Source organism: Cyprinus carpio, chromosome B14, assembly GCF_018340385.1.
Source record: "Cyprinus carpio isolate SPL01 chromosome B14, ASM1834038v1, whole genome shotgun sequence".
NCBI lineage: Eukaryota > Metazoa > Chordata > Actinopteri > Cypriniformes > Cyprinidae > Cyprinus > Cyprinus carpio.
This window is the reverse complement of record NC_056610.1, coordinates 20279884-20295065: the sequence shown is the minus strand read 5'-3', so window position 1 is coordinate 20295065 and position 15182 is coordinate 20279884. Positions and strand designations below refer to the sequence as shown.

General features: G+C 37.6%; 2 protein-coding genes across 3 annotated transcripts in view; one reads left to right on the top strand and one right to left on the bottom strand.

Annotated features, from left to right (window-relative positions):
* The window catches only part of gpc3 (glypican 3), a 128000-nt gene extending 117808 nt beyond the window's left edge, over nt 1–10192 (bottom strand). The window contains exons 1-2 of one of the 2 annotated variants that reach the window (XM_042738500.1): nt 9802–10192; nt 6543–8398 (exon numbers count right to left, since the gene is read on the bottom strand). In XM_042738500.1, the coding sequence (XP_042594434.1) occupies nt 6543–6702 (160 nt within the window). In that variant the 5' untranslated portion in view covers nt 6703–8398; nt 9802–10192. Of the gene's footprint in view, nt 1–6542 lie in introns of both variants that reach the window. The other variant, XM_042738499.1, reaches the window with a different exon arrangement.
* Nucleotides 10193–12999: 2807 nt separating this feature from the next.
* ccdc160 (coiled-coil domain containing 160) lies at nt 13000–13926 on the top strand. The gene has a single exon (XM_019116155.2). The coding sequence runs from the start codon at nt 13000–13002 to the stop codon at nt 13924–13926; it is 927 nt and encodes a 308-aa protein (XP_018971700.2).
* The last annotated feature ends 1256 nt before the right edge of the window (nt 13927–15182 follow it).

Here is a 15182-nt window from a genome sequence, read left to right as displayed (position 1 = left end):
GGAACAGAAAACATTTGTTTAAAAAGAAAATGTAGATGCCTCAGTCTATAGAAGAAATATCATGCACTGTGACCATACAGATGTCATTTGTTTGTCTTGTTCTAGCAGCAGTTTTCAACTCATACCGCCAGTATAAAACAGCTAGATTTACATATTAAATTTTTTATAATAGCTTTTATTAAGGGGTCAATGACAAATAAGAGTGTCCTTGATAAATAAAAATAAAAACTTAAAAAATCTAGTTCAAAGTAAATGTAATACATATAGAGCAAAATATGTTAAAATATTTCCAAAGTATGAATTTGCACATCTTAATCATGTTTTTAAATAAGTATCTTTCATAAATACCATAAATTATCAATTCATAAATATCAGCAAGTTTTTGGGAGGTTGCATCTTAAGACCTTTTAAAATTTGTACTATCCTGGTCAAATTCTACGATATTTAATTAGATTTATTCACCTTTTTCTAAGACATTAAAGACTAATGTAACTTGCAAACGTTCAGTGAGCGAAGCAACAATCAAGCTACTTTTTTTTTCATTTTTTATTGAAGATTTTTAATCATCATGGTATCAGGGCAGTTGTATCACCCTGATATTTGACTTTATATCCTTTATATCCTAATTTTCCTCAGACCCCATGGTGTACCTTCAAGGACTCAAGGAAACATGGGTTGAGCCTCTATATAGATACAACCTCTTCCATATTCATTGTCCACTGCGTCAAGACACACTCACTTCCTTCCTTATCGCCTAAAATGCCTAGACTCCTAAATTCCCCTTCCCTCCTGCAGCCTCGCCCAAAGGCCTCAGGCGTGTGAGTATCCCTGTCGGAGCCCAGATGAAAAAGACGGCTCTGACGGAGACGTGGTGAGCGCTGTGTACACATTTCAGCCTCACGCTCCTCCTTAACAAGCCTGAAGACACAGAACGCAGCCAGATGCATGCATAAGCGTGATCTTAAGAACCATTTATAAAGCTATCAGCATGCAAGTTTAATGGGGGCTGTGGGGAAAACATGCTGTGTTAAAATACAGAAAATGTTAAAAGGATGTTATTAGAAGCATGAATTACAGAGCAACGACACAGGAATTATGACGTTTCTTTCTAGGCTGGCTTCAAAGACATCAATATGTGTGCACAATTAAAAGAAGTGGAAAGTCAACGGGCTGATGAAAGTATACGAAGTATATGATTATGAATCGGGCTCCTCTGCCAGGGAGGCAAGAGAGTTAATGGACTAAAGCAAAGCCTTCTGTCGTCTTACAGTGCCACTGGAAGTATTTAATGAAAGAAAGTACCTCAGACTTCCACAGCATGGAGCACACAAGGGTGAGATTCAGTTCGGGAAAGATAAAGTAAATAACAGCACAAAAAAAGCCTGCAGCCCGCACAAACACGCTGTGTTGCTCTGTTTCAATCAGCCCCGGAAAATCCAAGATATGTGCTTTAATAGAAAGGCTGACCACAGTCATTAGTAGAAACTTTCATGGCTTGTGGGCATGTGATCCCTCACCTTCAACTTTAAATGGACTACCAGAGACATTGACCTAAGCCATTATCTCATAATTACAGATACTGTGTGGGCATTTATCAAAATATGAAGGTACTTCACTGCCCGAGGCACTGTCTACTGCCCCTTGACACTATACTAAAGTCTCTTAAGGACTTCACATATTGCTACGAAAAAATGTTAGAACCTTCCAAGCATTAAATATGTGCAAATATAAAGTGTATATGAAGCGATCAATGCATGTGAAAATTAATATATACATTAAAAATACATTATTGTTTTATAATAATAATAATGCTTCAATTATACTAAAAATAAAAATACTAAAATAATATTTAAAATAATATAGAAAATTGTAAATTATTTTAAATTATTATGTATTTTTAAATACATTATAATGCAATAATGTATTTAATAATAAATACATTTAATTAGAGGAAATAAAATATTTTAAAGTAGTAATATGTATCTTTAAGGTACTAATATGTGAATAAATAATTATAATAATATTATTATTCATACATATATCTTGAGTAATCTTTTTAACTGCAGCTATGTGTTTAAAAATGCAGCTATAAAATAACTGAACACCGATTAACGGTGATGTGCATTGTGCACAATTATTCTATGATAAAATACTTCCTCAAATCTCAGAGACAACTATAAGTAATCCATTTGTATATTGATTTCTTGCCAAAAGTGTAAAAACATTTGTGCATCCAGACACAGGCTCAACCGATGAGATTGAAACAGGACTATCCGCTTGACCAACCAATGGCAGACGTAGTTTCCCTATTTACAATTCTGTTTGATGAAATAAGACGGCATGCTTAGCAAGGTAGTTTATAATTTCTATGAGGACTTGCTTTTGATAATTGGAATAACAATACTGTCTGCACTGAGAGGATCTAGCCTTTGATGGAGTGAACAAGTGTCTCTGAAATGCATTCTGCCATTAAACAAGCGGCACAGAAGCCCCTTAACAGCCTCTAACACGAGCTCTTGAGGGAGGTCAGTGGCACTTCATTAGCTGGATCTCATTCGTGAGTACCAACGGATGGGAATACGGCTCCCTCTCATCTCATGTTGATCAGAGAGACTGCTGAGAGATGGACCCTGACTTCACTTTGTACTCAACCCTCCGAACCCCTCATTACTCAGACACTCTCTTCAGCCAAACCAAAGCAACGAAACCAAACTATGAGTTTAACACTGGTCATCCTTATTTGAGCACTCATTATCTAATAAAATATTTGCAGGGGACGCCACATCAAAACGTCAGATTGATTTAACGACTGTACGTGTGAGCCAGAGTAAAGGTGCCTTTGAGACTACAAAGACAGTCAGCTGTCTATTGTGCTTTGACATTCAGCTCTTCCTCTCGGGACGAGGAGGCCGGGATGAGCAAGAAAGACATCAACAACAAAAAATGGAAAAGATGTGCAAGTAGAGAAAGGGAGAACCTCTCATTGGCTTTTTTGGTCTTGTGGCCCCCTGGCATTACATGCGGTATGATTAGAATTCAGTTCAATCTTCCTGCGGGCTGCATGTCTCGGCTTGGCCTCCTTGTATTCCACTGTAGATACATCAGTCATCACATCCTCTCTTTTCTCTAATGTTGGTCTATCCGTCTCTCTCCATCTCTCCATCCCACTCACAGAAGCCAGTAGAGAGCACATTTGGCAGCTGAACAGAAACACAGCGGTTGCATCTATCACAAATCAACCCAAATATCACCACGAGTTTAAAGCCCACCACCGGGTTTACTGGGGTCACAGGGCAGCAGATGCAGCTGCCTGTTGCGTGGTTCAGAAAAAGGGGTCTCTGAAGGTGAACGCCGCATCTAACACGAGAAACAGGCCAAAAGAAATGCAAGTTTCTATTCGCAGAAACTCAGAACATGAGATGTGATACAAATCAAGCAAAGCATTAAATCTGCAAGCAGGCCGGGAGAGAGTGTAAAACTCTCGGTGGAATAAATAAAATCACTAGAAGGTGACAGCAACACTATACAGCCCGAAGTCGTTCCCATTTCCAATTAACATTAAGGTTGTCTACATTCATTTGCTACTTCAAGGCCAGCGACGTGCACTGGGTTCGGAATAGGTGCTCCATTTGAAGGAAATTGGATGGCTCTTTTTGCACAAACGAGGCTTAACAAAATCATCTCAATCCGTCATTAGATTTTTTTAATTATGATGTTATGTAGTGATTGGACACATATAAACAGGGACATTGTACATCTTTAAAAGGGAAAAGTTATTAAGTTCACTTCTTTCCTTCATGCATCTGTATGCCTCTTAAGATGCATTTGGCCAACACATAAATCAATACCAAATAAGGGGGGCAAACAATTAACCTCACATTCTTTCATAGTCTGACATAATACAAGGACACCCAATTAAGGTTTCTAGCTACATATGCTGAAGCCGCGTGGTATCGGTTAATATAATGAATCAAAATGAATAAAGCCAAAGGCTTCCCCGCACCACTAATTACTGCACCAGGCACAAAGTCCAGAGCCCGGTGCCGCTGGGATTATCAGGACTCTACACCGCCTGCGGCACACTTCCGAAAGAAAAAAACTCACAGTTAGTCCTTTCTCTGAAGAGCAATGTTTAGGTTTCAAAAAACTAGGGCTTCAAAAAGGCTTTTATTGCAGGATTGTACCCATCAGGGCATGAAGTCCCATACCAGCTACTGAAGAGGAGCACAACCAACCCAAAATGCTTTTGAAGAAATTCACATGAAAACTGCAACATTTTAGAGTTTCATATCTTATGCATGCAATCCGGTAAGTTTTCATAGTAACTGACAGTAGCACATTTAATTTAAAGTATACCAGTGGATGCAGGTTCTTGCAGTCCAGTTAGATATGCAATGCAATCACTCTGTTACTTTTCTTAAACTCTGATAAAGGTTAAAATGTGTTAAAATTCCTCTGAGAAGGCAAATGACTGAGAATATCACTCTGTTCCTTGTCCTTAACCCAATTGCAATCCATTTAAATTGCAAATTCGAACTGTGCAGAAACGAACAGCACCTCTGATTAAATGGAACTGGGAAGGTCACTTTATATCTCCTGAAAGCAGCTGAACCATAAGGGATTGCTCGGATTTTACAATCATTCACCTACAAGTCGAATCACATGGTGTTAGAAAGACTCACAATGGTTCAAATTATTCAAATTAAGTAAATGTATACATATCTATTCAAATGTTTTTTAACAGAAAACAACTTGTTTTCAATCTTTTTCAATTTTAAAATGCAAAACTTGTAATGTTAATTAACTTAAGTGCAAAAACGAATGACTGGAATAGTGATGTAAGTTTATCTAGAGTTCTTTTTGAAGCAATTGCTACCACTAGGGGAAAAAATGAAGATACTTGCACATAAAGCAGCCTAACAACAAAATGCAGTCACTGGGGAAAAGCAAGATCCTTTTCAGCAGAATTTTTTGTGATGAGGGCCAAACAAACTCTCCGTGTTTCTACCCCACTTCTCTCCAGTCTCCAGTTGAGACAGAATTAAATCTTCAAGCAGCTAAGGGGAGATGTCAAGTAGAGAGCCAGCCATCCATCCTGTCATTCATCTCAACTCATCTATCTCTTCAGCTCTCCGCTGGGAAATGTAGCAACCTCAATAAACAGACTAACACAATTCGCCTTCTCCAGCATGACAGGTAATTCACACTAGTTATGGCTAAGAGAAATACATTTACAGCTCTCCTCGGGCTACTTCTGCAGCCACCACTCAGAGCTGAAGATGACAATCCAGTCAGGACACTTATTTCATCTTCAACCTACTGATAGAGCTTCACATCACGCAGAGGGTGAAAATAATATACCATGAAATGAGCCACAGGAAATGCACACATAAAATAAGAAATTGTATGGCAAGTCATTTTAACATTTGGTCTTTAAAAATAACTAGTATGCATTTTTGTTTCTAGTATTTTTTAATAGGTAAGCCAATAGTGACTAGTATCAATTTCAATTTCTCTACAGTAATAGCCTACTTCAGTTTAGTACAAGTCACTATTCATTTGCTACTATAATCACTTTTCAAATACTGATAAGTAACTACTTGTTTTTACTGGTAGCAAATGTTTTCAAGCAAATTATATGGGGATTTGTGATCCAGATCTAGTCACGTTTAAGTAGTATTTATTCTGGTTGTTCTTGGCACCTCTTCCTAATATCTATCTCAGTTTGAACGAAATGAACAGACGCTAGTATCCATACTAGCTACTGTTAACAACACAGATATGCTCTCACAGACAGCAATCTAGCCTATGTAGGGCTACTACTAAAGCTGGAATATATACCAGTCCAAGGTGAATTATTGGTATTGGAATATAGATAACCTACCTATTGAATTCGTAAACAAAAATTTGCGATTTGTTAACAGTAAAAGTTACTATAACAATAACATCTAGCAGCAAAAGTATAAACACTAATCAATAAGTACTAGTGGAATTGGGAGAATAGACTGTTAATCAAAGCTGGATTACTTAATTTAAAAATACATGCTAGTAACAAAACTAGTTACTAAATAAAAGTTAAATCGGCACATCATTAGTTTTTCATTTCGTTATGACAGCGGTTTTACTTTAATACCAAACGTATATCAGTTGTATCCGATTACTACAGCATTGCAATTCTGTACAACTGGAATATGGCTCAGTCGTATATTAATGCACATTTTAAAAGATTCTTAAATCTAGATTACTTTAAACTATGCGGAACGCTGTTACGTGGAAAATATCAATAGCCTAACAAAATTATTTAGATTAGCGCACTGTTTTTCAATAAGATGCATCAATCCACTCAATATCGAAAAGACAATAAAAACCACACATAAATACAGTATGGCACATTATGTCAGTATTAAGTTAGGCTCAAAAATATTAGTAGAAGTCTTATTAAAAGGCAGATAAAACTTTTGGACAGTGTTTTAAAAGCTTTTTGGACAAAGATTTGGCATAGAAAGATACTTAATCTAAGATCTGAATAGCTCGAGATTTACCTGAGACTGGCGTTTCTGGGGTCCATTTCATCCCCGGGTACAAAAACTGAAAAGACGAGCGCACTTCGCGACAGTCCAGCACCTGACTGTTCGGCCGAGAGAGCGGCAGCATCAGGACGCACACAATCAGTGCACCGTTCAACTTCAGCCCAGACATCATGAATCCAAATGCGCTGAAGTGAAGAGATATATGGCGCAAAGAGGCTTCCCGGTGATAGATTTGATTACAAGCGCAAATGAACAGAGCGGGAACGATCTGCGATGCTTGAAGTGAGCAGAAAGCGATGTGCTGGACTCCGCGGCGGCATCACTGAAGAGAGTGTGAGGAGAGTCCTGTGGCTCTTCGTCTCCAGCTCATTAACAGACCCAAACTTCATGCCCACAAATCAAGGTCACATTTCCCTGCTTAAGGCGGGACCGCGCGATTTACACAGGTCCTTGCATTATATAAATGAACCGGTTACGGAAGAAACTCTTTCGTTGATATTAAAGTTATGATTATGAAGATTATGAAGACAGGAGGCGCGTTATGAATCCCTTGCACTGCTGCGGTCATGCGCACAGAGACCAAGATCAAGTCTGGGCTACTACACAAAATTCAAATTGACTTTTTTTCTCTACCAGATCTCAATCACGTCTTATGCTAATTTAATTGGTTTAAAAAAGTGAAATGTGGTAATATCAGCAGGGGATTAGATCCCCGGCAATTCCTATGTTAATGTACATTTTTTTTTAATTGATTTGAATATGCAGAGCAAACGACAAACACATTTTTTCAGCTATCTGCTGCCATCTGGTGCTGGTAAGGGTTATTGCAAAGTACAGTCACTTATAAATCTCTGAAATCAATTTCATTCTAAGAGGAGCGAGGTGGAATAATAAATATCCATATTTTTATTGAGAATTAAAACAATTTAAATAAGCAGTATACATACTCAAAACGAAAAAGAAAAAAAAAACATGCAGTTAATGTAATCTAGCGGATTACAGATGGATACCGTGCAATTTTTGTTGGAAGATTTTTGGCACTATTAAAATTGCGGGGTCATCCACCCGAAAACAGCAAGATATATATTTGTATGAAAAACATAAATATGCAACTACATTTTATTCATACGCTTCTTATCTCACATTATTAAAGTGCTGTCTTTTATCAAAACAGAAATCCATGCATCATAACGTTTTGCTCTTTTGATATCTTGTGTCTTAGAATTATGGCAGTGAAAGAAAAAGAAAAAGAAAGAAAGCAGTTAAAATAAAGAAAAATTAAGTTCTTGCTTACTAAATGCATGTATTTGTAACAGTTGGAAATCCTCTTCATTGTAGAAGAAGTTTGTCCCTGGTGCAGCGAGTTTTGCGTGGATTTGCACAGCATGTTGAAATAAAGCTGGATGCAATCCTGCAAAACTCACCACGCATAACAGGGCTTTTCCATAAGCAGCAGCAGCCGCATCTAGCACAGCTCCAGAGAGACAGACAGAAGGCGACTGGCAATACTTGAAGTGCAAACACTGCAGTAGATTCTCTTGGCACTACTTGCACTGTGAGCACTTTGGAACTGCCAAGACAAACTCACATAGATCATAGAAAAAAATAGATATTGTGCAGTTTGATTAACAGAATAATACTGTCAGAGTAGAGCATGTAAACAAATCAAATAACAAACAGGTTTTGCTTCCATGTGCTGAATATACAGCTCCTCCTGCCAAAAGGAGCATCTAGCGCAGTAGATACTATACTACTTCACTAACTACACAAGATGCACCTTAGCAGGAAGACCATATTAAAATAATGTTACATTTGGGTGCGTTCTGGTCCTTAGTTTCAGGGAAATGCTTCATTAATCTTCAACACGCCTAGGAGGAGGGAAAAAGACAATCAGCAATCTTATAATTATGCTTTCATTCCTTAATTAAAACATCTGGCTTATCTAAAGAATCAATGCATTAAAATACACAGCAACAAAACAAAGGTTTACACAGCTTTACAAATCACTGTAAAGTGTTTACACCCATTTAGCAAGTTAAAATAATTTCTGTCCTTTCTACTCGATTTTAAGGCATTGCCTCGTTTTCTACACACGCATTAAAAGTGTTACTACACGTTACTTTGGAGGTTAAGTTAATGAAGTTTGCATTTTCTACAAAGCTGAAATTCTTTACAGTATGTTTTGAGTCTGGCTGAGCGTCATTGGCGCGCGCTTTGCTCGTGTCTCATTGCTTCTCTCAAAATGGAGGATCTTCAACTCAAGATAGCTACTTGTTGAAAGCTTTTAATCATTGTATAATTAAATACCCTAAATACACGGTCTACTGCCAAAAGAGTCAACTATAAACTTAAGCACCTTTAAAATGCAATCCCCTTCACACCACGTTGTCTAAACATTTAATTTTTTAGATGCATTTTAATGCGTTTCAAAGTCAGAGAAGCGCATTAGGCTTTATTACGCATTATTTCAAATCTCAGGCGTCCAGGGCTGACAGAAAAACGCAGAGGATTAATAAGTCATCGCAAACATTAACTAGGCCTTGAGGTCGGTGCCCGATCTTCTGCTTGTGTGGCCCACAAGCTCTCCTTTCGAGAAGGCGACAGACTTAAGTTTAATCGACCCTTCAATGATAGAACATGTTTATTACGCTTCAATTCAAGCAAAGCAGCTGAAAAGCTTGTTTACTTAAGAGTGGGTGTTTTCAGCAGGAAACGAACTCCTAGTATCTATACAACAACAAAACTGGGTTAAATGTGAGGAGATTTTAGGAAGTTTTAAACTACGCTCGCCAATGGCTATTTTTCAGAACATGCTTGCGTTACAATGTGACTTTAATCCAAAAATATAGCTTCTCACCCGAGTTTTGATAGACTGACCCTTGCTATGGAGAACTGCGCAGCCACGTGAAATACACCAATACTTTCAAGTAAGAGTTTGCGTATGTAAATAACACTATATACACGCAAAAGACACAGAATAAAGAAATTTTCAAGCGTCGAACTCAGGTTTTGCGGTCTTTAAAATGATAAAACTAGAGAGAAATTTAAAACGGGGTCCAGACTTAAGTTACTCAGAAAAGTGCGTTAAGTTATAACTCGCCTGTCCACAAACTTTTAGTAACACGGGTTAAATATTAATCAGCAAATCGTGTAAACTCAGGCATTATTGTTCATTTCCTTTCCAAAAACAATCACAAACAAATGACTTTCAGTCACACATTACATTTCCCTAGTTGCTAGTATCCTTATTTTAAAAACGAATTTCACTTACATGTGCTTGGTTAAGACGACCAAACACCTCCAAATATCATAACTAAGCGCTCAAGAGTCCATTAATTGATCCGTCTCCTAACGTTACATTGTCTGTTAGCTCCCCAGCTGCTCCACACACACACAAAGCCTGTCCCACCGACAAACACTGTCACAATTTCAAAGTTTCCACAATCATGTTTCTCCACAGCACAGACCCACGCGTGAACGCTGGTCACGACGCCAGTAAGTTTGACTTGTTCTAGGCCTCCGCTGAAGTTAAACTTGCGCGTAACCTCCGAGTTGTTTAGGATCATCAGGTTGGAGAAGGTTTACGAAAGAGGCGCGAACGTCTCGTCATGTGATGATGGGCCTCGCGAGCCTCCTCCTCCCTCAACTCAACTCACTCAATCCCCCACGACTCACATCCGCTCTCCTATAGCCTATATCCCACTTACCGCTTTCACAGTGTTTGGTCTGACTGCTAATTTGTATTTTTTTGGCATTGAGGATTTATAAAGCACTGATTTACATAAGAAAGTGTTTACGATTTGTTATACTGGATGTTAGAACATTCTTGGCGAAGCTTAATTTATATAGACTTGGTGGCAATCCAAAAACAACAGGCCTATAGGGCACTTTAGGGGAGGAAAGGAATTTAACAAGGTTGTAGTTTTCCCTGCAATGCGAATAAAATGTAAAAAATAACCCATAATTAATTTAATATGAACAAATACAATTGGTTATAATGGTGCATTTGTTTAACACAGACATCTGTGACCCCGCACCACAAAACCAGTCACGAGGGTCAATTATTTGATTAAATAAATGAATAAATAAGCTTTCCATTGATGCATAGTTTGTTAGGATATGACAACATTTGGCTGAGATACAACTATTAAAAAATATCTGGAATATGATGGTGCAAAATTTTTTTAAAAAAAAAAATCTAAATATTGAGAAATGCACCTTTAAAGTTGTCCAAATTAAGTTCTTAATGTGTATTACTAATCAAAATTAAATTTTGATACATTTACGGTAGGAAATTTACCAAATATCGTCATGGAACATGATCTTTACTTCATATCCTAATGATTTTTGGCATAAAGAAAAAATCAATCATTTTGACCCATACAATGTATTGTTGGCTATTGCTACAAATATTCTACTTATGACTGGTTTTGTGGTCCAGGGTCACATTTGTGCATTACATTTAATAGTCCACATACCTGATCATGGCAGAAGTGAAGAATGAGGTGAAGGTGTTTTATCATTAAGGTTTCAATACGTTACTGCACAGATGTTTCATGTTCAATCTATGTCGCCATTCAAGACAGACAACAAAATGTTATGTCATGCATGTAATTGTAGAGCATCCCCTTATTCTTGTTGGGGGTGGGGGTGTTGGATAGTCTGCACAAAATCCCTCTGATTATCTGTCTTAGCTCTTGAAATAATTGGAGTGCTGCTCATCGAAACCGGTGGGAATCCTAGAAATGCAAACCTCAAGACATTACATGTCATCAAAAAGTTTGCTAAAAATAGTTTGAATGTAAGACACTGGCTTCATGGGAATATATGCTATGGTCAGTGAGAAAGAGAAGGCTTTGGTGACCTCCAACCCTGGTTCACTCAACCCCCACTATTCCAAAGTGGGATGTATGTGCACCATTGTATTAGGCTTCAAAGAGCATTTCCCTCAGCATTCCCACGTCATTTTATCCACGGGTTCATCTTGTGTTTATTTTCGAGTATGCTTATTTAAAAAGTGGATGCAATCCAATTATCAAACCTTTTTTTTTTTACACTAAACACTGTTAAGAGACTTTAATGTGTTTCTAACAGTTTTGAATAAAGATCTGCAAGTTACCACTCTTTTCTTTAAATAGGAGGAAATCTCTGAGCGTCCTTTTGAACTTTAACCTACTTTTCTCTCTCCAAGGCACAAAGAAAATGATCAGCGTGAAAAAAAGGATGTAGGGTGTATGCATTTACTTATGCTAAAACAGTTGCTGACTAACAGATTAAAGAAACATTGGCTTGAAAATGATGTTACTTGTTTGCAAACTAAAGTTTTTTTTTTTCTTGAAAATGATGTTACTTGTTTGCAAACTTTGCAAACTAAAGTTTTTTTTTTTATTATGATTTTTTTTAATACTACAATTTGCATGTATTTTTAAGAAACAATTGTATGTTTACGAAAGAAGATGATCTTCCTCTTAATATAAAACTGCTACAACTCAAATTCAAAATGTTTTAGACGTCTACCAAATCACTCTGAACTTAATGCATTTTGAACAGGTGTTATAATACATTTCATATTTAAATTAATTTAATTTGATTATTGTTACCGTTAAACTTAAGCAAATATAAATATAAGCCCTCAAGTTTCTCTGTGTTTTATATGCAAAGAATTTTACACATTTCAAATAAATTCCAAGGCAAGCTGAAGGCAACGCAGCAACGGAGTTTGAGTACATAGAAAGTGGTTTGTTGAAGTTATATATCTGTAGCAGTAGCCAACAAAACATTGTATGGGTTAAAATTATTGATTTTTCTTTTATGCCAAAGTAAAGATCATGTTCCATGAAGATATTTTGTAAATTTCCTACCGTTAATATCTCAAAACTTAATTTTTGATTAGTAATATGCATAGCTAAGAACTTCATTTGGAAAACTTTAAAGGCGATTTTCTCAATATTTAATTTTTTTCTTTTGCACCCTCAGATTCCAGATTTTCAAACCACTGTATCTCAGCCAAATATTGTCATATCCTAACAAACCATACATCAATGGAAAGGTTATTTATTCAGCTTTCAAAAAAAAACTGACCCTTAAGACTGGTTTTGTGGTCCAGGGTCACAAATGGAAAATACACTTGCATAGAAAATAGAATGTAACATGCGTTTGAACTCAACCAGCAGGGGGCGCAAAGTGTTAGTGGCGCTCTCCTGAGTCTGCATGAAAACAGGAAGTTGCGCTGACAGAGACCGTAGTCAACGATGTTGTAAGTATGAACCGCTAATATAAAATGTATATTGAATCGCCTTATATATCATCATCATCAATGCCGGACATTAAAAAAAAGCGCTATCGGTTTTAAACGACCTGCGTTTGCTTGTAACTGATGAAAGAAGAAGGGTTTGAAAATTAAGTGCCTTTAAATAGTACGCTGTTCCTCACGTTTTAATGAAGCTCAAACAGTTTAGTTACGAGGACCATGGAAATGAATGATCAAAACACTGCACACGAGTCCAGCTCCAGAGATGACCCTCACTGGGTGGAGGAACTCTTCCCTCCTCGTTTCACTTTCCAAAACCTGCTGGAAAACCAGACCAACACATACAAACAATGCAGCAGCTCAGTGAAACCACCTTCAGCCTTCTCCACAGACATAGAGGAAGCCCACAGGAGCCACAGAAGGGAGATATACCTGAAAGCTTTGAAAGAGGTTCAGCAAACTGAGCAACAGCACAAGAAGGAGGCCCTAGAGAAGAGAATCATTAGGCCTGTCCATGAAGGAGAGACCTCTGAAAATCCTACCGACCAGAGCGAGACTGCGGGACAGAGGTGCATTTGGAATGAGAGAGACATCACCAAACTGCGGGCTGGTTTTGAAGAAGTAGAGAGGGACAGATGGAGACTAACACGACAGCTCAGTTGTTCAGAGCAGCAGCTTAAAGCAGAACATGAGGAAAGGATGAAGCTGCAAGGCCTGGTGGAGAAGCTGGAGGAACAATTAAGCCTTTCCAAAAAAAAGGCTGCGCGTCAAGCCCTCATGATAAATGATCTGAAGTCAGAGAGCCAAAAAATGAATGCTCAGTTACATAAGCGGACTATACAGGTCAGGGAAACGGAAGAAGAGGCAGACAGGTGGAAGACAAGTCTGAGGAAAGCAAAAGAGGACATGCAGCAGATCGCGCAGGAGCGCTCCAACCTCGCATGGGAACTGGAAAGAGCGCAAGCGCAATTGAAATCTGAAGGACACAGACTGGAAAAAGCAGCTCGGATCGAAAACGAGGCTGTGCTCCTGAGGCTTCAGAGAGAGGTGGAGCAGACCCGAGCTGACCTGTGCGCCGAGAAAGAGAGTCATGCACGGAGCCGCACGGCCCTCGAGCTCTTACGCAGACACTTTAGCAGCCAATAATTAACTGCGATAATAAAAATGTGACTTAAAATGCAGCCATTTAAATCTTTTTAAAATAAAGACAAAATTGATGTTACCACACACACAAGAAGTGCCACTGTTTATTTTATTTTCCAATATGCCTCCACACTTTCTTTTTTTAAAATAAAACTTTATGTACATATATAATCCTCTCCCACAGTGGAAAATACAACAGAAATCTCATAGGAAAATGAGTGAAAAGCATAGCAAACATTATCAGTCAAACTGCAAATAAAAAAGGTGTAGGCTATACAGTCCACCATAATAATTTACCAAAGATCTAACATATTATTTGGAATCTCTCTGTCAGAGATCACTATCACTGCATGGAGAATCTAAAGCCTCAAAGCTTCAATGAGCTTAAGGACAAAAACCCTGTTTACAGCGGAATAATCACATTTGGCCAAATATCCATTCTTGTACATGTGGTATCAAGTGACATTTAATGAAACGGCGGAAATATTTGGTTAACGATAGCTGTAGATCTTTTGGGAAAAGGCGAATGAATCAGTCTGGGCCACCGTTCAACACAAAGGCTTTGTGAATTCACACATGATGCGGTTTATAAAAGCAAATAAATGCAGCTCAGAAGGTTTTTCACATCCTAAATACTTACAATAAAGTTCCATATGCACAAGTCATACTTTCACAAAAACATTTGCTTCTAGCGGACTGAGACGATGTCAAAGCACAAGCACACACTGACATTTGGATGAATCCATTAAAAACCTTTTAGAGTCAAGCTGGCTCATTTACACAAGCACGGCAAGTGCTTTCCTCGCACTCCTGACATTCTATGTACTCATTAGCAAATTGAAAAAATGTAATCGTTTCCCTTGTACGTCCTATTCAGCATTACAAGACCACAACTTTGGCATCTTGTAAGGTCTTATTTGAGCTTGCATAATTCAAACTACCGCCCCACATCCAAAATAATACCAGAAACACTTTACACTAAAGTTTGATTTCTTAACATTAGTTAATGCAATAGGTACCAGGAACATGAAGTTAATGTTAATTAATAATAAATATGCTATTGTTTATTATTAATTCAAATCAACTAATGTTAATGTATGCAACTTAAAAAATATATATAGAAATTAACCAAAATTAATAAATGCGTTTACTAACATTAATGAATTAAACCATACTGTAAAGAGTTTCCACAATATCTACTGAAACAAAGCAGGGGGGAAAACAGCACTTAGTAATTTAAAACCTATGAGGTATATAAG

Coding starts and splice junctions, on each gene's coding strand:
- ccdc160 (XM_019116155.2), top strand. CDS start 13,000: ATGGAAATGAATGATCAAAACACTGCACACGAGTCCAGCTCCAGAGAT.